The sequence below is a fragment of the Muntiacus reevesi genome, chromosome 7 (genome assembly GCF_963930625.1).
Source record: "Muntiacus reevesi chromosome 7, mMunRee1.1, whole genome shotgun sequence".
NCBI lineage: Eukaryota > Metazoa > Chordata > Mammalia > Artiodactyla > Cervidae > Muntiacus > Muntiacus reevesi.
The window spans coordinates 84,340,581-84,365,814 of NC_089255.1; the positions used below are offsets into that span (position 1 = coordinate 84,340,581).

Genomic DNA, 25,234 nt, shown 5'->3' on the forward strand with positions numbered 1-25,234 from the left:
CTCCTCTGTCCATGGAAATCTCCAGGCAAGAGTCCTGGAGTGGGTTGCCATGCCCTCCTCCAGGGGATCTTCCCAACCCAGGGATTGAACCCAGGTCTCCCACATTGCAGGCGGATTCTGTACCATCTGAGTCATGAGGGAAGCCCAAGAATACTGGAGTGGGTAGCCTATCCCTTCTCCAGTAGATCTTCCAGACTCAGGAATCGAACAAGGGTCTCCTGCATTGCAGGCTGATTCTTTACCAGCTGAGCTACCAGGGAAGGTCACAGGGATGGTTACTGATGACCTATTTGGACATGGTCCCCTTAAAGATGAAGGTGAAAGTGAAAGTCGCTCAGTCGTGTCCGACTCTTTATGACCCCAAGGACTATACAATCCATGGAATTCTCCAGGCCAGAATACTGGAGTGGGTAAACCTTTCCCTTCTTCAGGGGATCTTCCCAACCCACGGATCAAGCCCAGGTCTCCCGCATTGCAGGTGGATTCTTTATCAGATGAGCCACAAGGCAGGTATCCCTTAAAGATACCCTAAGAAAATGTGGTCGGTCACCTTTCTCTGATTCTCAGGACCACAGCCCAGCCGGGGACAGGAAGAGACAGATCAACAGACAATAGGGTGGGCAGACCCTGAATATTTGATACCTGGATCTGCCGTCCTCTACAACCAATTTACACTGAGAAATAATCAACTAGTCATTAATGATAATCATTATTTTCCTGACTGTTGATAATCTAAAAATAAACTCTTCAAAATCATGACTACATTTCAATGTTTCAATGTTATTATTCCAATTCAGTAAGATTTTTCATGTAAAAGCTAATATTTGAGCTTACAAATATTACATCTCACAGTTCTGTTCACTGTTTTAAATTTTAAGTGCAAATAAAAATTTCGCATAGAATAACAAGACTGAAGTAAGTTGAGTTCTTTCCCTGTCTCTAGAAATCCATTGTTTACTCTGAATTTACCATTTAGACACAAGGATGTATTTAGGAAGTACCACAGGGGGCAAGACACAGACAGCCCTTAAGTGAGCTTGGATGAGCCCACGTTTTTAAGAATGGACTCTTGAAACACCCCTAGAGCTAAGGGGAGCTAAGTTTCTGTCTGTGTGGCTGACTTATTACCTTCTGTTGGAATGCAATTTGTATTAAAGGACAAGTAATAAGAATATGCTAATTTGAAGCTTACATGTATCATTAAAACTCAACAGCAACTGCAACAGTTCTGTTTTGCTTTTTTGTTTGGCCCATGCCACACAGCATGTGGGTTCTTAATTCCCTGACCGGGGATCGAACCCACCCTCCCTGCATTGGATGCACTGGAAGCAAAGTCTGAACCACGAGACTGCAGGGAAGTCCTGGGAAGAGTGTTTTATCACTGATGTCGTTTTGACTTGCTGGAGCAAGGTGAGAACACAACGTAGCCTGACTTAAGAGTTAGCCTTACACTGCTTTTACATCCCGTCAGACGGTGACCCCCTTCTTGCCTGCATCCATGGGTAGCCAAGCGCCACCAACCTGCCGATGGTACAGCCCAGGTGTGGCAGACACTGTTGTTTGCCTTTCCTGCTTCCTCCTGTAACAAGTGAATCTTGCTTGTCACTGAACATTAATGTTCTCAGGAGCAGACAGCCTCTCCCCCAGCTTCAGGGAGTAAATGTATTTTAAACCAGTCACGGCAATCATTTCTCCTCTGACAGGGACTGGTTTAGGGTGAGTGTGGTTCTGGATTCTGGCTGAGAAGATGTGAGGATATGTCTGCTGCAGCGGGAATGGGGAGAAAGATTTTCCTCTGGAATCAAATGAAATCAAGGCAAACAAGCAAAAACAAACTAGAGACCCATGGGGCCATTTCTCTCAGCATAAACTCATATATGCACACACCCCCTTCCTGGCGTTGACAGGTTGGGTGAGGAAGTGGTACCTGGGCCACAAGAAGCATGCTTCGCCTCTAGGGGGACCAGGGAAGGTGACGGCCTGTACGCTAAGGACAGCCACCCAAAAGATGAATCCACCTGCCCCTGGAGACTTCTCCACGTGAGGCCATAGACCTGTCCCTGAAGCCACTGGACTCTCCCGGTGCTTGAGGCTCAAGCTAAGCACAGAGGTGTGTGGGTGCACACGTGGGGAAAGACGGTCACCCGAGGAAGTGGCTCAGCTCAGGATGAAGAAAACCAGGGAGAAGGGAGAACGCAGTATGGACTGGAAGAGAAGGGGGTGGAGAAGGGACACGGGGCCAGGGGCTCCTGACAATTGGCTTCAGATGACACCACTGACCTGAACCTCTTGGCAACTGAACCAGAACCAAGCTGACTGAATGGATGGACGAATGGGTGGGTGCGGCCAGGTCACCTAGGCCTTTGTAAGCCAATGGGGCTGTTACTAGTGCAGTGCCCACCTGTCATAACCCATCAATCATCACGCTCATTACGCTCCTCCTCCCCAACCAAGCAAGGCATAGTAAATAATAAAATAGTGTGAACTGCGAGAAAGTCAGTGGCCCTGAGCCACTTGCTGATTCAGTCCTGATCTCAGCCCTGGTCCCCTAGAAAACAGAGCCGGAGGCCAGCTGATTCGTGTTGATGTACGGCAAAAGCCATCACAATATTGTAAAGTAATTATCCTCCAATTAAAATAAATAAAATTAAAAGACAGGAAAAGAAGAAACACCAAAGGAAAAAAAAAAGTGCTGACACTTCATTGGAGAAGTATAAGGCCTGGGAACAGAGGGTGATGGAAAGGGGAGGGAGGCGAGGTCAGATGCCAAGTAAAGTGATGCGATGTGTACTGTGCTGGCTACCACGTGCCTAGCTGGTCTCACAGAAACCAGCAGGGTGTCTGGCATGCATGTCTCTTCCGGAGGGTTTATAAAGAGAAATCACACCATGAAACAGTGCTCAGAGGGCAGGAAGAAAAGGGAAGAATTGGGGCAGCTACCCTCCTGAACTTCTAGGGTGCATGGTCTGGCACCCTCAGTAAACCAGCCCTCATGGACTGGACGTGGAGGTGAGACTCAGCCTGAGTGGGGTGCTGAACCAGAGAGAAAAGAGAGGCAGCTGAGGGGACCAGCGGCGACACCTACAGTGTGTGCGTGTGACTCGGGCTCTGGACATTCAGTGCACAGGGGCAACCCATCCCACCTGGTCCCACCTTTGTCCCTCGCCGTGTGGGGCTCAGACAACCTTCGGGAGGCCTTGACACCTTCTTCACCGCTCTTCCAGTCCTTTCCTCATCACCCTTCCAGTCTGCTTTCGAAGCAAGTCCCTGGGGGCTGCGCATAAAATTCCGTCAGTGCCAGTAGTAAGAGAGAGTAAAGAGGAATTATGGCTGCTCCTTGCTCGGCTGGGTTTTGCAGAATTACCCCAAAGCAGTGTTTATCATGCCATTGAGCTGGAGGCCCATGCTTAATGTGCTATCTGTCCTGACCCCAGATCTCTCTCTGCATCGCTGCCCTTCCACCAGCTCTCCTACAGTCCGGCTCATTCTAGGGTCATTGCTGACAAGTGTATTACCGGTGTTTATCCATATTAAATCTTGTACCATTGACTGCCTTCTTCTCTATTTCTCTAAACCCTCTTTGATCCTACTGCAGTTTCCCTTCCTGCCTTGCCTCGTCCTTCTTGGAAAGGCAAAGCCTTCTAAGACAGGCGTTCTAGTGAAGCTTGTTGCTAATTGTTTACCAAGAATGAAGTTGTAAAAGGAGGCCCTGGCTGCAAGGCTGGAGCCTTCATCTGGAATTGGTACTGACCCATTCATAATTGCTTCCCAGGTGGCGCTAGTGGTAAAGAACCCATCTGCCAGTGCCAGAGACATAAGAGAGGCAGGTTTGTTTGATTCCTGGGTTGGGAAGATCCCCTGGAGGAGGGCATGGCAACCCACTCTGGCATTCTTGCCTGAAGAATCCCATGGACAGAGGAGCCTGGAGGGCTACAGTCCATGGGGTCACAAAGAGTCGGACACGACTGAAGTGACTTAACACGTACACATTGGTAATTACCTCTTTCCAAGCAGTGTGGACTTCACTGATGGGACTGGCATACATTTGGGAAGGTAACCGCTGGCCAGCACTTTTCTCATGTGAAAACATAGTCGAAAGCTCTCATCTTGTTTTACATAGCTCGAGCACTTTACAGTTTATAAAACACTTACATTTGATTTTTCCTACAACCTAAAAGCGTGTGCTGTTTTTCCCTCTCCATAAAACATTTTACTCGAGCAAAAAATAAAATGCATTTTATTCTAAAGAATAATGAAATAAGAAGTTCTACCTTAATTGAGCCATTAGGAAATGAAAACGCATTTCAGTGTTCCCGGTGTTGACTTTTATATCATTAATGCTCGGGAGACAGGCTCAGTCAACGTGTTTCTTTGTTTCCTGCTAAATGGCACATTTAACATGTGTATGTTAGCTTACAATTAATTTTCCCAGTTTCACATATTTAATAATTTCTTTGAGGTATTTATCTCTGAGAGTAGAAATGTACTGGGAGGCATAATTTGTTGAGTTTGCCAAACAAATTCTTCATTCTTTCTGCGGCCAGTGTTGACCATGAGATTTTGGCAGTTAAAACTCTCATCCAGCATAGGAAGGGAATGATTTCAGTGAGCCCAGACTCTTGCATCTTTCCATACATAGAAAAAACGCTAAATTCCTTAACTTGAGATATCTGGCTTCCTTTAATTAACAATCATCTTTTGATGTTCAGACTACCTGTCCTTCGTTGCAAAACTTCTGTATGTTTTGGCTCCTTCCCTCGCCTCCTCAGAGCAGTTCTGTCAGGGTCACTTGAGATGCTGTCTCAGGGGCTTGCAGTCCTAAAAATTCCCACCGAATAAAACATAACTCTGAAAAAAATACCAAAAAAAAAAAAAAAGCTATCGTCAAAGAAAATTTGACCTTTACCAATGATAAGGCCCTAGAAACAAACTGCTTGCCTGATATTTGAAATTGACCATGTTTTATGCACAAATCGATGCAAAAGTCACAAGAAATTGGATGTTAAATTAATATGTTACACAGATGAAAATAAGGTTAGATTTCCTTGTTATTAGTTTTGATAAAAACCCACCATCCACTGTAATGGAAAATACTTAGTTAGGCAGCTCCTTCATTCAGTCAATAGCGAGTTGTCTAATGCCTCTTAGGTACCAGGCGCTATCAAGGTACATTCTTCTTCTCCTCCATTGACCCTCGTCCTCATTCTCTACCTCCTCCTTCTTCCTCTCTTTGTATTCCTCCTCCTGTTCCTCTCTTTTTCTCCCAAAATTTGGCAGGTGGCAAAGCTCTTAGAGTCATGATGTGTTCCTATTCTCCTGGAGATGAGGAGGGGGAAAGATCCCTGTTTCTATGGAAGGACAGAGCCCACCTTCCTGCCTGCTCACCGCAGTCACGATCTTGCACAAGGAAAGGAATCTTTTGGGCACACAGAGGACTTCAATATGCCATTCAGCTGTGTTGGTCAGAATGGAATCTTGAGACTCAGAAAAAGAAAAAAAAATAATCACAGAGCTTTGAAATATCTGGAAGTTATTCCTCCAAGACCCCTGGTAGGGGTTTCAGATAAGGAAATGGATAGCAATGGTGGGAGGGACCCCAAGCATTTATCCACTCAAGACGTCGCCCCCTTCACATGTCATCTTCGGTGTCACGGCTGCTGTGCCAACAGGACACGAGCCTTCTTGCCCCAATAATGGCCCCTTACAGCTTCAGGAAAAGCCATCATGTTTCCGCAGCATTTATCTGTCAGCAGGAGACTATTATGGGAGCACAAACTCGCATTGTATTAGCGTTATCAGTTCATTATGATCCTTGGGACGAGTGCCAGCCAGTGGGCTGCCAGTCTGCTGACCAGCACGGGGGGATATAACTCCACATCCCCAAATTCAAGCCTTGAGAAGACAGCGGGCCCACAGGGGTGTATGGTTGGGGACATTTTCTCTGGCTGGGATTTCACAGAGCCCTGATTTGATCAGCACGATCCCCAGAGATGCCCAGGTCAGACTCACTGTCCAGGCTGGGCCCACCTTAGTCCTCACGGACCATCAATGGATGCACTTTCCCAGCTCACCTCCCCCAGTGCTTACCCTGGGGTGGAACAGAAACAGGCTTGGATTGTGACTCAGACAGTTCCACGGAGGCACCCTCTCCTTCCGGGGCTGGTGGTAAGGAGTAACTACATGCCTTGTAGGCATCATTCTCACCTGGAAATGGTGCAGTGAACGTGGATGCGGTCGAGGGACAGGGATGCTATAAACAATTAGTGTCTCGCGTTCACTGTGCTTAGGGAGTACGCGGCAGGATCTCCAGAAATTCCTGCTGGGTCTTGTCTTTTGTGATGAGGCCATCAGGTCCTCCTGCTGGGTTGCCTGACTTGAAAGAGGAGAAAAGCCTCCTCATTGTTGGACTGGACAGTAGCCAGTGCAGGGAGGGGATTCAGGAATCTGAGAGACACTGCTTGCTGCTGTTGTTTCCTGGGCGGAAAAGACCAGTGTCAGAGCAGGGTGGGGAGGCGCCTCGAGACAGGGACACACACTCCAAGGGCGGAGATCCTCGCCACACTTGCGGCAAGGGGTGATGCTCTGGGTTCAGCTGCATAGATTATGGCAAGGCAGCTTGAGCGGTCCTCAAGACCCGGGTACAGGCACTCAGACAGCCCATTCTAGGACTCAGCCAGACTGGCATGGGAAAGAGCGGGTGGTTAGTGTGGACCTGGCTTCGGCTATTTGTGAGACACTGGCTGCTTTTTGTACCCAGGGGAACACAGGTCTGGGGGACAGAACAGGCTGAGCAGTGTCTGGGAATCTTTTCCTACTTATCTGCCTCCTGGAACTCAGCCCCAGGGAAACCACTTGGGGAAGAGTCCACACCCTTAAGGGGATGGACACAGAAGCCTGGGTGTTGTGTGTGTGTGTGATGTGTGTGTGTGTGTGTGTGTGTGTGTGTGTGTGTGTTGCCAAGGGCATGGTTCTAGTTTGGCTTCATAGTCCTTAGGAGAGAACTTGAATTTGGGGAAGGAGGGAGAAGAGAAAGTGAAGAGACCTACATACAAAGAGTTAGGAGTAGAATAAGTAGAAATACATGCTTTGCCAGGGCTTTGTTGTGTGACCTTGGGTAGGTCACTCCACCACATAGGGCCACTTAAAAATTTCCTTATTTATAAAGTCTGATGATGGTTCTAAATGATTCCCCGAACCCTCCCCACTCCCACCCGCCCCAGCCACAAGGTCTTGTGAATGTAAGAAATGTCTATTTAAAGGAGTTTGTCAAGAACAATGTCAGCTGCTGTTCCCCTTCTACCCTCCACAATTCCTATGTCGGATGCCTTTTGTTCCATTCTCCTTGGGCTGACTTGCCCATCTGGGGCTGCCAGTATGGGGACAGAGGAGAGTAAAGAGGTGGCTTAGAGCTTTGTGCTGGGGTGGAGGTGGACGACAAATAGCACCTGCTCCGGGTGAACAGTGGAAAGATTGAGAAGATGATGGGTTGAACAACTTTCAAGCTTGCCCAAGTGCTCTGCCCACCCCAACCCTACCCCCTAGTACCACCTTTGCTTTCTGGAGAAGAGATGGCTTCAGCCAGGCCATGCGAAATGCTCAGGTCCAGAGCCCAGGTATGCTCTGCACTTGCCCTCCAGCTAGAGGCCTGGAACCCACCTTGGCTTTGGGAAGGAACCCCGTGAGCTGGCTGGGGACGGAGGGGAGGAGAGAAACTGGTCCCATAAAGAGTGTGCGTCCTGGCCACACTTGCCTGGGAAACCACAGGAGAAGCCTGGCCCTGCCGGGCTGGATCAGGTCCCCAGGGTGACCGTGCCAGTGGGCCCTCTCCTCCCCTGCAGGGGAGTCTGCAGGCGCACACTTGCCAGGGAGGGAAGGGAGGAAGAACTCTGCCCCAGGGCTGTGTGTGATGGGGCTGGACAGTCACTGCGGAGGAGGAGGACGTCCAAAGAGGGCTGGATCTCAGGGACCTCTTTCTCGCCCTGGAGGACAATCAGCTAGGGCCCAGGGGCGAGGCCCTTAGTCACCTGCGTCCCCATGCCTTGAATGCAGACAGTAGTTAGGTGGGCAAGAGCCTAGCTTTTTTAATGTTAATTTTTATTGGAGTATAGTTGATTTACAATGTTGTGTTTTTCTGCTGTATAGCCAAGTGAATCAGTTATAGATATACCCACTCTTGTGTAGATGCTATTCCCATATAGGCCATCACAGAATATCGAGCAGAGTTCCCGCTGCTATACCGTAGGTACTTATAAGTTATCTATTTTATATACTGTAGTGCGTATATGTTTTGAGCCAACACAGACTTTCTGCTTTCCCTCATTTGCACCCAGTGGCTTTGCATCCACTCCAAGCTGTGAAGTTGTCTTTCTTTTCACGTTCCACTGAGTGTGCTCTATCTCCAGTTTACAAAAGGCACCCCCACCGCAAAAACCCAGTGGATCTCATACAACTTGTTAGGAGCTAAGTCCTTGTGGGGCAACCAGCCTGTCCCGACAGCAGACGGCCCCCGCCCCACTCTAAACTGCTATGGTCTAACATTTCATTCAACAAGGTTTTAATCAAGCAACTGCCATGTGCCAGACACTGGTAAGCACTGGGGATTCTCCAGTGAACAAAAACAGACACGGTCCCTGCCCTTATAGGGCTTACAGTCTAGTGGTGTGTGTGCACGCATGCATGTGCAGGGGGTGGTGTTAGTCATACCAATATATGTATAATTGCAAACTAATAAATTACCTTAAGCAAGGCAAACAGCAGAAGCTTCTAATGTGATCTGGAAGCTGGGGCGTTCTGGGTGGCAGGGACAAAGCCTGAGGGGGCCATCTCATGGGCTGAGACGGGGTGTGGAGACACACAGGGGTTTGTCATCTGGGGCACGCTGATTGGCCATGGGGAAAGACTGGGGTCTCTTTCTTAACTGCAACAAATTGCGAAGGGGACTTTGGATGTTCATTTTACAAAGTGCTTCCTGGCTGCTAAATGCTCAGCTAGTGGATTTCCAGGGGCCAGAAAGGAGGCAGAGAAACCAGTGGTGGTTGGATCCCTGCAGCCCTCTTTCCATTTCCAATGTAACCAAGTACCTATGTGATTAAAAAAAAAAAAAAAATCCAGGGCTGCTGGGGGCTCTACTGACAGAGCCGACATCTTCATCCATCTCTCTGTGAGATACCTGCCGGCGTCCCGAGCCTGGAGAATCCCACGCGGTCCTCCACTTCAGCACATAGGAAAAACCTCAGCTCGGTTTCCCAGCCTGCACGAGCTTCCATTTATCCAAGTCAAGTATCATCTGCCGTCCTGCTGCCCATTCCCCATCCCCTCCCGGGCGGTCGGCCCCTCCTGGGGTTTCTCACAAGCCTCCTGCTTTTAGTCCTGAAGTGCTTGAACACTGACTGCAGTTACAATCCATTTAGACTTTATTCTGATGATAAAATGATGTTTTCCCCCCTACTGCTCATTGTCTTTTATAGAATATAGGAGAATAAGGTGGTGGTCTCTCTTGAGGGCTTTTTTCCCCTCCCTTTTAGATAATTCTAAACCTATCTCCTCCCCACACTCATTTGAACCATCAAATTGATTATTATCCCTGTGGCTGGCACATCTCAAAAGACTACAAGCCCCAGAAGAAGGACTGGGGCTCGGCTTACAGCTGGTTTTAGTACAGTAATATTCGGGTTCATGGAGAGAGCAGCAGACAGGGATGCAGGTATGTTCGTAGCTGGGGATTCAGGTGTGTATGTTGAAGTGTCTACTTGTGCCTTGAAGTGGATGTGGCTGGTAAGTTGGTTGTTTTAACCATAATTGTGTTTTTCTAAGCAGACAGGAATTTATTTGCTTGTGTCTGTGTCCTGGGAATGTTTCTGAGGGTTGCCAATGAAGAGAACATCACTGTATACATCTTGAGAGTGTTTTATAGAATCAAGCCCTGCCGTCTAGTCGTAGGAGAGCTGTTCAGAACCCACTGGCCCAGGTGATGAGAACTGGGGAGGGAATCAGTCCCTCTCTTGCTGGGGCTCACCTACGAGCCTGACCCTTTGCACTTTTGTGCACCAAACACCAGGTGTGAGGTTCTGAATTTCTAAGGAGCTGGCCTCCTCTTTTTGATAGGCGGGAGGAGAAATGGGTCTCGTTTTTAAATTTAAAAACATACCCTTTCCAAAGAGCTGAGAGGTGAGTTTGCTAGACCTGCCAGTTAAAAGATCAGACTGGGGGTTGGGGGTAGAGAGGATATATAAAGGGCACACCTTTCAAGTCCCCAGCCACACCAGCCAGTTGGGCTAAAAAAGAGAAAAAAAATTTTTTTTTCTTTAATGGCGAGAGGACAGGCCTTGCGGCTCGACAGCACAGTTCTCCTACTCCTCCGGAGGTGGGGACCTCGCGCGAGCGCCGGGTTCCATTGAAGTCTCTCTGGCTCACCCCCCTCCCCCCACCCCAGCTCGATTCTGTCACTTTAAGTCCAGCCCCTGAGAGATAGCCAATAGGAGCCAAACCGTACATCAGTCTCCCAGCCTTAAAGCTACAGTAGGGTTAGTGGGCTCCAGGTCTCTGGTGCCCGAGCCGCCTCCACCGCTTCGCATCCCCTCTGCCAGCGCAGGAGTGTGTGCCCGAGTGCGGGAGCGCTGGGCTGGGCGCGCACCGCTCTCGGCCTCCCTCGCGCCCCGCCGCGGCGCTTCCATCCACCCACTCCGCCTCGGCCGGCTCACCGTGCCCCTGCCCGGACTCGCGCCTCGCCGGTGCCCTTCACTCGCTCTTCCGCGTGATCTCCCCGCCGCCTTTTCTCTACCAACTGGGAATGCTAAAACGGGACTGATGGACGTGTCCGAACTCTGCGTCCCTGACCCCCTCGGCTACCACAACCAGTAGGTGCTCGGCTTCTCCGTCTGTGTCTGTCCTTCTGCCTGTCCCGCCGGCTCTGTCTTGAGTGTCGCAGTTCTTCTAGGCATTCTTGAAGTGGCAGGGACCCCGGGGTTGGGGGGTGGGGGGAAGGTGAGGGCACCTGGGGGGGACGTCGGAAGGGGAAAACCGCACACTTTTCTGGGTTTCCTTCTGGGGGTGAACCCGGCTCTAACTTTTCCCTCACCACCACCCCCTCTTTAACAAACCCCCACTCTTAAGTAAGAGCAGAGCTTTTCGCCTTCACTCCGATCGTCCCCCGCGGGGAGAAAATATTTGAGTTTCTGTGGAATGGGAAGGAGCGAGCCCAGAACAGGTGCGGGGATGTCTCAGGGATGTCCCGTTCCCACTCGGGAAAGCGTCCCTGCGGGCCCTTTGACTTTAATGTTTATTTTCATACTGGGGACCAGAAACGGTCCCGGCAAGGGGGCGAAATTGAACGTGCCGCGCAGATTTGGAAACCGTGGGCGGCGAGCGCGGTCTCGCGCTGCGGTCCCAGAGCGGCTCCCCGAGGGCGCGCACGCGGCGCGGTGGACCCAAGTCCCCCAGCCACCCGCCCCCAGGGGTGCGGGCGGCGCGGCCTGGTTAGACTGTGCCCAGAACGCCCCGCCAGGGGATGCCCGCCTCCCGCCAGGAGTGGGGACAATCGGCTGGACGCTGCAGCGGAGGCAAAGTTGGTTCGCGGCTTTAGACTAGGTGGTGCCGGGTGATTTCCGTGCCACGGGGCGGCTTTGCGCTCGCCTCCCTGGAACTTGGGGTTGTCTGAGCCGCGTGCCCGCGGGTGGCCGGTGGGGGCTGCGGTGCTAGACACCGGGTTACCGCAGGTCCCCGGACTTGGGCAGCTTGCCGAGTGCGCAGAGTGGGGAAGCGCACAACTGATTCCCCGAATGGTGGAACGCTGCCCCGCGCGACCATCCTTGACTTTGCGCGGTTCTGCTCCGGCCACCCGCCGTTCTCCTGCCAGGGCCCTCAGCGATCGTCGCCCCACCTGCCCAGGTACCTGTCCCGGGCTCCCCGCGTGCGCTCCCGGCGCCGCCGCGCTCCCGGCAGATGTCCGGGGCGTCTGGGTGTGGGCGCACTCCGTGTGGTTCCCCCGGAAGGCTTCAGATAATACTACAATGAAAACTCCAGATTCTCGTGGACCTGCTTAAACTTCTTGCTATTCTTCCTCCTCTTCCCCCCCGCCACCCCCCGAAGCTAGCTGAACTACCAAAGTCAGTTCTCCTTCGGTCATCCTTTCCTTTTTTGTATCACCCCCTCCTCCCAGGAACCACGACATTCCTAAAACAATACTCTGGATAACGTGGGGTCCCAGTAGCTGTGATTACGCCCCGCGCTGAACAGAATACCTCCACCCCAGGTGGACCGCGCGTGAGAGAGAAGGCGACTCCACAGCAGCGTCTCCTGGGGGCAGGGACCGCACGGTCCAGCCTCCACGCTGACCTTTTTGATTCCAGTTTGGGAATTTCCCCGGGCAGAGGGTCCTTTAGGTGCCGCCAGAATTGAAACAGAGTGTCAGAAGAGGCGATTGGATTAGGAGATGAGGGGCATCTTGGATTCACATTTCCATCAGTGTGAAAAGTGGCTTTTAATTCTGTTTAAAGGTTATACGATCCCAGCTTGTATGACTGGTGCGGTTGGGGTGGGGGTTTGTTCCACACTATGGTGCTCCCTCCGTAAGGGAGGGGGAGCCCCCAAAGAAACCTCCCCAGTAGGTGAGACTGTGAACTGTGTGTGATGCTTGTGGGGCATTTCCTTACATAAAATTACCAAGTAAGACAAATATTGGATATTTAAATTATTTAGTTTTCCCCTCTCCAGAGGTGACTTCTTTAGTTGAGCTTGAAATATCTATGTATTTGTCCCTGGCTCAAGTCACAGTCAATAAATATGAAATTTCATATGGGGAAGTACATCTTTTGATTATGTTGACCAGGAAAGCAAGGAGAGATGGGGGATTTAGCAGCTGGGTAATTCATCGAGTTGACGGCAACCCTGGCTTGAGTTTCAGGAGAAATATGGGCAAAGAAGGAGTGTCAGGGAAGCGGCAAAGGCGAATGAGGTAGCTGAGGTCCTGGGTGTCTGGGAAGGGTTTGAAGTGGAAATCAATTATAAAGTAAGCCTGATAGTGATTTGGACTCCCTAGCCTTCTTGGTGGTTGTTTTTTTTTTTTTTTTTTTTCCAAAGAATTAGCTTCTCCCTCCATGGGGCACAGGAAAAGCCAGAAAGGTGCCTGCTTCGTCTACAGAAGATCTAAGCATCCCGGTGAGATGCTGTTTCTCAGAGTCCCAAACCTGCTGGGCAGCAGTCCAAGCATTAGTGAGCCGGGCCCCCACACGCAGGTGCGTGCCTCCTGGAGAAGGTGTACCTCTGCTATGGTTACTGGGGTACAAAATTGCCAAGGACAAGCTTGTAGAGGTCGGAGGCTGCCGTTGGGGGAGGCAGCCTTCTGACCAGCCCCCCGCCCCCGCTCCACAAAAAGTAGCGTTAGAGGCCCCCTGGCAGCAAAGTGACAAGACACAGGACTGCATTCTTTGGTTTGTTGGAAGGACGGTAGCATGAGTCCATCCATTATGGTGCCGAGGTTTCTCTGGGAACATATACAAGAGTAGGTGGGTTCGCGTGCTCTGTATGGATAGCTTCTACCTATTTGCCTTAGTTGACATTTCTGGACTTGAATAAAAAAAAAAACCCAAGGGCGCAGGGACCACAGTCCAGCGAGGAAGAACTCCGCAGACTTCCCTCTCACCTGCTAATATACCAAGAGTGAGCTTTAATATTTTAGTGTTATTTTCACTTTCCAGGTGAGAAATTCACTCACACACACACACACACACACAGATACACTGGGACCTTCATACCTCTCTCTCCTTCATTTTCCTTTTCCTGTAGCCGATCCTGTAGGTGACTCCATTAGCATTTCTAATCAATATTTTATGTACATATATAATCAGCCAGAGTCGGAGTGAGCGTGCTGGCTTGTGTGGGCCTGTGTACAAATGCGTCAGGGACGGACCCGATGGAGAGCCTGGGCAGACAATCCGGGGAGTCGGGGCTGGGGGCGGTGGGGGCTTCGTCACCCACCATCCGATGACCACTTTGCTGATGTTAAAGAAACAGAAGACAAACTGTCCCAAAGGTAAAATATGTGGGTTCACACGTAGGAAAAATGCCACATGGTAATTCAGAATCAGTGACCCAGAGAAAAACAAAGGGGGAAATTAATTTTTAATGGTACATTTAAAAATAAATCAGCGGGAGGACATTTATCTTGGCTTTCTGAGGGAGGGGCTCTAGGAAATAAACCTTTCTGTGGCTGCTCCCCCCTTCTGGAAGGTGTGGGCTGCCGTGGAAGAGGATGGGCTCGTTCGGCCTGAGGGCGACAAGCTTAACAGGGAACAGGAGGCGGAGGCGAGGGCCCCAGTCCTGGGCCAGGCCCTTTCCAGCTGAGTGAGATCTTGACATCAACTGGAAATTTCCTCTCGGAACTCATTTCCGCAACTCCATTTTAGAAACAGTCCTCGATTTTTACCAACAATTGGAACATATGAAAAAGATGTTTCTTAAACAAACATATATGAAGAAACAGACTGACCCACCAAATAAGAACCTTTTCATTCTATTGATTTGGTGGAATCAATACATATTCCATTTAGTCTGAGAGAGGAGAGACAGAGGGGACTTTCGGGGAAAGCTCTGTGAGGGAAGTGGCTGTGACAGAGATTTCATGTCACAACCCTGCCTTCTCCGAGTGTCCCGGCTCTAGCCCAGGGGGCCCTTGTGACTCTGCTTGATTCGTGTTCCTGATAATGGGACATATGGCCAAATGTTTTCTTTTCTTTTTTGTTTTAAGCCCCTTCCTCAGTCCTCTACAAAATGCCCAGCTTCTTTAGAGCACAGCGACTGGGAAGGTCTGTACAAGCCTGGCAGCCCAAAGGAAGGTGTGGGGAGGAGAGGCATTGCCAGCGTGTTTGCATGGGGGTGGCCGATGGAGCTGGCTGTGTGAAGGAGCAGGGTTCAAAAGGAAAGCTAGTTCAGCCAGACATTTAGACAAGAGCCGGGATGCTTTTGACCAAGTTCTGCAGCGCCCTTCCCTAGAATGTGTCTACCAGACGCTTTAGGTGGTTTTCTCAATATGATTTTTGTGGTTCTCATTTAAGAGGACAGAATAGCAGAGATGCGGAGCCTAATCCACTCCTTCAAAGTAAAGTCCAGCCCACACCCTGAACACCCCAGGCTGGTGCCTTTTCACACCTACCGGCCATCGTTCAGCTCTGTCTCTCTTCCAGCTTGACCAGGAGGTCTGCCCAAAATTTGTCAGGACTCCTCCCAGCTTTACTGGGAGCTTCTGGCTTGAAGCTGGGTGGCTTTTGGCCGAAGAGTCCCCTGGGGAATGCACAGCTTGAGTGCTGAGCCTCCAATGTCCTCCACCAGAGCATGTGTGGGGCGCCAGCAGAGGGTCCACAGACCAGGCCAGGAAGCCCCGAAGGGCTCCGTTTGAGAATGGGCTGGGAGCAGACAAATCTGAGCTCATCTCCTGCCCGTGAGGCCAGTTGCTGACTTCTAGGGATAAACCGAAGGTCCGAGTGCTGGTGACCTCTGATTGGACTTCCTCTCTGGTGACCGTCCCCTTTCTCAGGCCCAGCAGCCTTGGACCTCCGGGGAACCGTCATATGCCTGGTCATTCCTCGGAGGAGGGGTCCATGGGCCCCATGGGCTTCTGCTGGCCCCGGTGTCCCCCCGTGTGGCTGGGGTGGCCTGCGGTGGGCTCACATCCTGGTTGTCCCATCCGCTGGTGTGGCCATGTCCCTGCGCAGGGAGGTTGCGGTGTTTATAATTGCAAATGTAATTAGCAGACCAGCTCTGGGGGACTGGGATGCTCAACTTCTCTGCACATCAGAGTGACCCCTGTGCTGGCTGGCCGGCAGATTAACCCTTCCCACCCACCCACACACGCTCCCCGCGCCTCTAGTGAGGCCGCTGACCTTTCCCTAATAATGGCAGGGCTGTCCCGGGGAAGGGGGTGGCCGGGCCAGACTGCTTTCTGGGAGAGGTTGTCAGGGCAGTGCCTGGGAGAGGTCAGTCACTGGGGGCGTGTTTCTTCCCTAGGCCACTGGGCATGTGACCCTTACCACTTGTGACAGTGTGACCCCCCCTCCTTTGGCAGGCTGGAGTATTTCCTGGCACACTTCCTGGGCCACACTGGAAGGAGGTCACTGGAAGACTGTGGGTGCATGCTGGTCAGTGGCTCTAGGGACTTCGCTGGGGGAAGCAGGGCTCTGGAGGGGCCTCCTTGTGACTGCCGGCTGGCTCCCAGGTTCTGCAGGGTGCCCTCACTCCCGATGTGTGGGGGGCAGACTGCAGGAGAACACGGGCTCAATTTGTCCCTGGGAGCAGAGACCACACACCCCCTCCCCGCCACAACCACCCACCCAACGAAAGACGCCGACAAACCAGACAAGCGGGAAACTTGGAGCCCACGCATGGCCCCCAACCCCCGCCCCTCCTGTGAGTGCACTGGTGTGTCTGCCTACCTAGAGTGCCTTTCTGTAGGATCAGGATTAGAACAGAAAGGATTTTAATAGCCCCTCTACTTATAAGCATTGGCTTAAGGGAGTGTCAAGCCCTTTTTTGTTGCCGTTAACACCCTTGATACAGAGGATGTCTCCAAACCCCGAAGCATCAAAAGCCGCATCCATTCCTAGGAAAGTGTCTGTGTGTGCAGGTGTGTGAGAGCCACGGCGGGGCTCCCCTTTCAGAGGGGAGACGAGGGGCTCTGCTGCTTAAACCCGGCCCCTGCTGACCTGCCTTTTACCCCTTGCCTGGATTGAGGTCAGGCTGTGGCCACATTCCAGCGAGGGGCTGTGCGCCTTGGGGTTTTTCCGTGGTGTGGGAGGGAGCCCAGAGCGACCCAAGGGGGCTGGCTGTCCCTGCCATCGGAGGAGGTCAGTCTTTCCTAAGAGGCTTTCTTCGGTTCTCTGGGCCTGGGTAGGGCTGGCAGACCCCGGAGAGGGCGAACAGGCCGGGCTGCCCTTCTCCCGGAGAACAGATGGCCACACGCAAAGGGGCAGGCAGTTCTTCCCCAGGTTCCCGGCTAACCCTTCTCTCCCTGGATATGGCCATCGACAGTCTTATCGCTAAAGGTCAAATGTGTTCTTACGTCAAGGAAAATCAGACTGGTTTTCATTTGCCCATGGGACTTTCGATATGAAACTGGATGAGGTTAAAAAAAAAAAAAATCTATTGGCTAAATGCCTTAAATTCAGGATTGTGTGGTCTCGGGTTAAAATAAGCTCCAAGTAAAAGTTTTCCTGGGGGTTAGAGACGTAATTGCTTTTTCATCTTCATTTGCCATGCTTTTTAACCTACACACGTTTTAGTCCCAAAGAATTTTGTTTTCCTTCTCTTCCTCTCCCCCGCCCCTCCTTTAAATTTCTCTCCTCTGTTCCTTATGACTTTAAAAATATTCGTCTTTTCAACACTGTCATTCAGAGTCCCCAGGATTGAGCCTTTTCTGGGAATGGTTTTCTGGATAATGTTATTTTGTTTCTCAATGTCATTTCATCCAGAGGTCAAAAGGCAGTTAAACAAACTCCAACAAGGTTTTGTTTTTATCTCCCGGTTTTAAATGTGATCAATTTTCATTTTAAACTATATCAGAGTCCTCTCCTGCCAATTACAGTAGCAGCCAGCCTCACGCCTGACCATCAGTGTTTACTGAAACACTGCATTAAAATTGCACGAATGTGAAGTGCCCAATTAGAGTCAAGTCTTCCTGTCTAGGAAGCTGTGAGTTTCAAAACCCCAATGCTAAGTGTTATTTTATTTTTTTAACTGCTTAAAATGACTTACATTCATAATGTTTTTTCCTTTTCTTGTTATACAATTCTTAAAGTATTATATTTACTTACGTTTATGTTTTTGGTGTTTTTACCTGGCTTGTATTTTTAAAAAGATACCCAGCAAAAGGTTTTAGAGCATCACTGGTCTTTTCCCGTGTTCTTGGTTTCCGAAAGACAGAGAACAAGAAAATACAGTCCTAAGGAAACGCTGTAGTTGGGGGGTTGAGGAGGTGAAGAGTGACGTTTCAAATGAAATTCTCTCATATCTTTCAATTTAACATTTTCCTTTGTCTTTACTTATTTTTTCCCTTTATTTTCATTCCAACTTGCTCTAGTTCATGTTTTATCCCTCTTTGGTTTTACATGTTTTAGAGGAAGGAGTATAGGGTGTGTGTGTGTCTACCTGAGCGTGTGTGTAAGTATGTGTGTGTGAGTGTTTGGGTGTGTTGGAACTGTTTCGAGGTGCTGAGCATGATTAGTTGAGAGAAGTCCCAAAGCAGAATGGCTGTTACAGGCCACCTCATTCTTCTTCAGCCATCAAGACCTTGACCCACCAGTTGCATTTGGTGGGGACAGCTAAGAGGGTAAAAACCTCCTGTTGAAAGCACATTCCAGGTTGGTCGTCTGTTACCCGAGGAGGTACGGCTGAGAGGGTGTCAGGATGCCCCACACTTTATTCGAAGTCAGTTTTTCCATCTCTCCGCTCTCTCACTTCCTCACACTTGGAGCTCTAGTTTGGGATCCTGGTGATGTGAGTGAATGAGCCGGTGTATGCTTTTGTTTTTGCCATCCTAATCGATAGGGAGGAAACATTCCTTTTGACGGTGAGACATCTCTTCAGTCCGCATGCAGAGTGCAGTATCTATCCTTTTCCTTTAGCCTCACTCTTTGTCGTTTGTCCCTTGGGTATGTTGACATTGTCTACCTAAGCAGTCAGGCTAACAAGCTTTGGCAGAAAGAACACCTCTTTCACAGAAGTAATAGCAAGAATGCAATGGTTGTAATAATTATAACAGTAATATTAACAGCTTGCAGCTTTTTCTTTCCCAAAAGCGCCGAGCAATTCTCATGACCATTCCCTCATAGTAACTGGATGAGGGTTGCTGTGTCTTGCCTCCAAACATAAATGTTTTTCTGCAAGCATAACGTACCAAGGCTTCAGGTTTGCATGTCTAAATTCATCCAGGAGCAAAGAAAATGCCTGGTGTCTGAAATATGAACAGACGAGTAAAGGAGAATGCAGTGCTCGACACACAGCCCCCTTGAGAAATGCCGGGTGTGTTGCCTTTGAACTGGGAAGGCAGAGATGTTTCTTGTAAAGGATTCTGACCCTCCTGTCACGACCACCTGAGATCCATGCCATGCTCTGCCTCTCCTTGCCCCCGTGTTCCTTAGTTCCTCTGGCTGCGATCTCAGGAGAAGTTTGCAGACCAAAGGCACACGGAGGACGAGGGGGTTATGACTTGGCACATGTGAATAGCTGGGAGCAGAGCGGGGTGAAGAGAGAGGCAAAGTCACCTTGCCACCCTTGATCGCCTTCTCAGCCGTTCAGCGTCTCCCAGGGCTTTCTGTCTCTGTTCCTGGGTACCTCAGCCTGCTCTCTGGATGCAGAGATCGGAGGGAGGGTGTCCGGAAGCCAACCCCTCTGGATCCCTGTGACCCTTTTGTGACTTTTCATGGCGACACCCGGACCTGGACCAGCTGACGTGCAAACTGCTCATCTCTGCGTTACTTCTGAAATTGGCTTGGCCTTTGTTATTTCCTCTCTCATCGCTGCCCCCCTTTTTTTGTTTGTGTGCCTTGGAAATAGGAGACGGCCTCAGACACCAGCCTAATACTATCAGCCAAACATAATCAGGGCCACCTGAATATACCAAGGTCCCAGGACTGTCTGTAATTTTTTTCTACTTCAATATTCTTACTCATGTTCTTACTCAATTTCCAACCCCCCCCCCAAATACCCAACAACCCAAAGCTTTGGGTTATTAATTGATTATTATCTGATTTAACAAACAAAACGTCCTACCCCACAAGGAATCCCAGCAACACTCTGGTTGTGCTGCTCAGGCTGAGATCTGCTTTCTTCCCCCCCTCCATCGGTGAGAAACGTTATAGCTTCAATTCCCTTGTTGGACCCTGAGTAAAAAATTAATTCATGAATAATAAAAACCAATCAGTCTTGTTGAGTTTAAGAAGGATTAGGAGAAAGGGTGTTTTTTCTTACAGCGAACATTTGGAATCTGCATGTCATTGTCACCAAGTGTTCAGGGTGGCTTGAGTGTGCCTTTATTCACAGCAAATGAGCTGTTTATTATCCCGAAGTGTAACACGTCTTCCTCAGTTGTAAGGCCAACTTATTGAAGGTTGTTACACGGGTTTCCCACCCAGTTCTCTCCCACAGCCCCATACAAATCAGTGATAATTCACTGAAATTAAGACAGTTTCCTGTGGAAGTGGCACACCATCAAATAGCAACAGACCTGGCATTGCATTATGAATAAGCTGGTTTGTTGATGGAGTGGAGTCTGTCTCTCTGTTTCCCTCCCCTTTCTTTCCCTGGGAAGTAATTGACCAGAAATTTACATGCCTTTGCAAGAAGTACTGAAATTAGACTTGTAGATACTCTTTTTTAGTTTCCAGAATAGAGTCTACCTCCCAGGGTGGCTGTGAAGATTAAACAGAGGTAATTCACAAGTGTCAGGCACATAGTGGGTGTACATTAAACGTTTGATGTTCTTACTAATTTTTTGATGTTATCTATTGGGAGTTACTTTTCATTCCTTTGATACAACTGCACAATGAGAGTCCTTCCTACTCAGGAGCGAGATTGGGGTGCTTGAACTGATTACTTCGTTTAATGCGATCAATGTGGCTTGGGTTTCCATATGTAACACAAGGGGATTATAGAAGGAATTATGACTTGGGACCCAAGGTGATGAATAGGAAATTTCCTCTGAATGAATCCCTCTATCCTTGGACTGTGGGTAAAGTTGCCCAGTAAAATACAAGACCCTTGGTTGCATTTGAATTTTAGATAAACAACAAATATTTTTTAGTATAAGTATGTCCCATGTGATATTTGCTAAATCTGGCAACCCTACCCATGGGTGTTTTTCTTAAACTGATCTGATAAAGAAACACATTTCCCTTATTTTTTTCTACTTTTTACAAAGCTTCAAAGAACAATTATATGCAGTTTTTTCAAACTGCTTTTTAAATGATTATCATTAACTTTTTGCCGACATTACCTTGTTAGGTTGGTCATGTCCTTAGACGTTAGTGGGTACAAGCCATTTCCGTCATCCAGATATATTGATAGAGTAGCAGTCAGGTAAACACGTCTGCTGAATGAGGTCTTCTAGCACAGCACCCAGAGTTACTGAATGTTGCCTTAGGGAGGAACAGGGGAAGCAGAGTCTTTTAGGGAACTTGTCTCTGCATGGTGTTTCTCTGCCAAGCAGGTTGAGGGACTGGATTACTTACTAGGAGCTGACACCCCAGCAGTTGGAAGCTACACTTGCGGCGGAGGCTGACCGTTTGGAGACATCCCCTAAGAGGGTGTGGAGGAAACAGCCCAGATCAGTGTTAGGTGGTTAATGCAACAAGGACAAGGGCCCGAACCTGATACAGCCAGTTGAGGGCATGGGTGAACTGGGACACACCAACAGGGGACCAGCGAACCCCAGCTTTCCCTCACCTGCCTCCCAGGGCAGCATAGTGGTTTAGCCCAGGGAAACACAACCATTGTTTTAAGCGTGGTACCCTCATCGCCCAGAGTATGGGGAATGGAAGAGCTCTAGAGCCCCCTGCAGGCCATCAGTGGCACTGCACCTCATGGGTGACCGTCCTGCTACAGAGCCTCCTGAGGGTGGGACCGAGTGTGGAGGATCCCAGAAGGTGAACCTGTAGAAACGCAGGATCCTAGAGGACTGGGTGCAGAACCCCGGATTCAGAAAGCAGCTGTGGTTTCAGAACTGCCTTTCAGAGCCACACTCCACGCTTTTTAGCATTGTAGTTACTTCCTAGTCTGGTATGCCTATGACCTCCCACTATGCACACGAACACACGCAGGGCGCTCATCACCTCCGTGGTTTGCCGTGACCTCCAGACAGGCTGGGCAGTGCTCAGGGCTCACTCAGCCCCAGAAAAGCCCTCCCTCCAGCTGCTGAAAGTGCAGAACCACCACGGCCAGCGCTATTTTCAGAGCCCGATTGACACTTGCTGTTCAAATTCTCCTCTCTAAGATACCTGACTCCCTGGGGATCGTTTTAGGATTTGCTGGAAGAAAAGTCTTGGGGAAGAGGAGAGAGCTGAAATAAACTGCAGTGTCAGAGGTGGACAATTGTAATAATAGTAATAGTAACCGTTGTTAACATTTATTGAGCGCTTACTGGGTACCAGGCTTTGTCCTAAGATCATTTCATGTGTTAACTCACTGCTTCCTCACAGTAACCCTATTGGGGTTAATTGGAAAATAGGAACTAGGTCCTATTACCATCCCCATTTCACAGGGAAGGAAACCAAGGTACAGAGATGCCAGGTCACTTGCCCAAGGTCACGCAGCTGACAAAGCTGGGATTTGCTCAGGGGCTGGCTCGCTGCGCACCTGCCGTCTAACCAGTGTTACACATGTTACCTGTCACTCACTGGGCCTAGAGTTTTAGCCTTCTAACTTCAGCTTTCAGACCACCCCTTCTTAACTGTGTGGGTCTGACACTTAGGTAAGGTTTGGAGAGGAGGCAGAGAGGAAAATTGGACTTGTCTTATTCCAAAAAGGCAGGGGCAGAATGCTCACAGTGAATTGGACCATGTTCCCACCCCCCACGCCCTCAGTCTGTGTCATGGGCGGAAAGGAAAGCTGGAGAAAGGAACTTTTGGTCTTTCTGGCCTCATCCTCCAAGGGGCCATGGGCAACCTCCAGAAGCACCCCCTCATGCCTCCCTCCGAGTCTGTCATCAACATATGCTGAAGCTGTATTTTCTCCCATCTCAAGCCCTCCCACTCTCTCATCACCTGCTCTCCAATAACTCCTAAGTCTGAACCTCAGAATCCTACTCTTGTGTCCAACTTGGACTCCCGGGTGGACCTCCCACCAGCACATGCAAAGCAGAATTGCAGCATCGTCCTCCGGATTGCCTCTCCCTGTGTCTTCCTTGTCTTGCCCTCCACTGATGCAGAGACCCCCAGCCAGGATACAGAGCGTGTTTTCAGTTCCTCCACCTCCCTTTCATTGTCCAGTCCCCTCCTCAGTTGGCACAACACATCCGTCTATTTTTTTTCTTTTTTTGTTTTTGACTCCCCATCCCTGCTTCAGTAATTATGTTTGTTTTCTATGCCTGTGAGTCTGTTTCTGTTTTGTAAATAAGTTTGTGTCATATTTTAGATTTCACATATAAGTGATATCATATGCCATTTGTCTTTCTCTGTTTGACTTAATTCACTTAGCATGACAATCTCTCTGTCCATCCACGTTGCCATAAATGGGATTATTTCGTTCTTTTTTAAATGACTGACGTCTATCTAAATAGACACCTCAGAGCTACTCTCCCCTGTTTGTACTGATGGATATCCCCAACCCTCAGTCTGCCGGGCGACTTTCTATTTATCTTTTAAAACCCTGCTCATATGTTCCCCTCCTGATGAAGTCATCCCTGACCCTTTCCAAGGAGAAGGACTCTCTCTTTTTGCAGTGACAGTCTGGCCCATGCCCCTGCCTGGGTTGTAACCTGTTGGATTTGAATATCTGCTTATCTTATCCCACTACACCATCGGCCCCTGGAGTATCAGCTCATCTCTGTCCCCACTGCCTAGAGCAGCACCTGGCATGGAGTAGGTGCTTGATGCACATTGGTGGGGTTAATCTAGGGAGATCAGATATAGGTCAAGGGGCATTCTGGGGCCATAAGAGGCAAGTAGATGGCTATGGGAACAGCAGTGTCAGGAGGGCCCTGGCCCCACAGCAGCTATTGCCCTGTTGATGGATGAGGGCAGACCTGGCTGGCTAGGTGGACTTCTGTGCCCTTCTTGAGGGCAGTATAGTGTAATGATTAGGAGGGAATGCTCTGGCTCCAGATTGACTGAGTCTAAATCCTGGCCCTAGTAGTGTACGGGAACCAGCTCAAACTGACTCAGGAGAGTCGAGCATTAAATTTTTAGGATTTTTTTAGCTGATTGTTAAACACAATCGTTATTAAAAATGAAATTATATAAACTTACTAGTTAATACATTGTCTTAAAAACAAAGGTAATAAGTATTCAAAACTCACTTGGTTGTTGTTCAGTTCAGTTGTTACGTCGTGTCTGATTCTGCCACCCCATGGACTGCAGCACACCAGGCTTCCCTGTTCTTCACCGTCTCCTGGAGTTTGCTCAAACTCATATCCACTCATGAATCGGTGATGCCATCCAACTATCTCATCCTCTGCCACCCTCTTCTCCTTTAGCCTTTAGTCTTTCCCACCATTAGGGCCTTTCCCAGTGAGTCCACTCTTCCTATCAGGTGGGCAAAGTATTAGAGCTTCAGCTTTAGCATCAGTCCTTCCAATGTATATTCAGGCTTGATTTCCCTTAGAATCAACTGGTTTGATCTCCTTGCTGTCCGAGGGACTCTCAAGAGTCTTCTCCAACACCACAATTTGAAAACCTCGATTCTTTGGCATTCAGCCTTCTTTATGGTCCAATTCTCACATCCATACATGGCTACTGGAAAAGCCATAGCTTTGACTATACAGACCTTGGTCAGCAAAGTGATGTCTCTGCTTTCTAATAGGCTGTCTAGGTTTCTCATAGCTTTTCTTCCAAGAAGTAAGCGTATTTTAATTTCACGGCTGCAGTCACCATCAGCAATGATTTTGGAGCCCAAGAAAACAAAATCTGTCACTGTTTCCACTTTTTCCCCGTCTATTGCCATGAAGTGAGTGATGGGACTGGATGCCATGATCTTAGTTTTTTAAATGGTTGAGTTTTAAGCCAGCTTTTTCACTCTCCTCTTTCACCGTCATCAAGAGGCTCTTTAGTTCTTCTTCACTTTCTGCTATAAGAATGGTGTCAGTTGCATATCTGAGGTTGTTGGTATTTCTCCTGGCAATCTTGATCCCAGCTTGTGCTTCACCCATTCCAGCATTCCCATGATGTATTCTGCATATAAGTTAAATAAGCAATTTGACAATATACAGCCTTGACTGTACTCTTTTCCCAATTTTGAACTAGTCCATTGTTCCATATCTGGTTCTAACTGTTGCTTCTTGACCTGCATACAGGTTTCTCAGGAGACAAGTAAGGTGGTCTGTTATTCCCGTCTCTTTAAGAATTTTCCACAGTTTGTTGTGATCCACACAGTCAAAGGCTTTACCATAGTCAATGAAACAGAAGTAGATGTTTTTCTGGAATTCTGTTGCTTTCTGTATGATCCAAAGAGTGTTGGCAATTTGATCTCTTGTTCCTCTGCCTTTTCTAAACACAGCTTGTACATCTGGAATTTCTTGGTTCACATGCTGCTGAAG

The 25,234-nt window shown here is 49.2% G+C and overlaps 1 protein-coding gene across 2 annotated transcripts in view; it reads left to right on the forward strand.

Annotated features, from left to right (window-relative positions):
- Positions 1–25,234, forward strand: part of ESRRB (estrogen related receptor beta) — a 183,425-nt gene that overhangs the window by 57,930 nt on the left and 100,261 nt on the right. Inside the window, exon 1 of one of the 2 annotated variants that reach the window (XM_065941362.1) lies at positions 10,530–10,856. The exons of the other annotated variant lie outside the window; for it this stretch is intronic. Coding sequence (XP_065797434.1) covers positions 10,807–10,856 — 50 coding nt within the window. The 5' untranslated portion in view covers positions 10,530–10,806. Of the gene's footprint in view, positions 1–10,529; positions 10,857–25,234 lie in introns of those variants that run through there. 2 annotated transcript variants of the gene reach the window in all.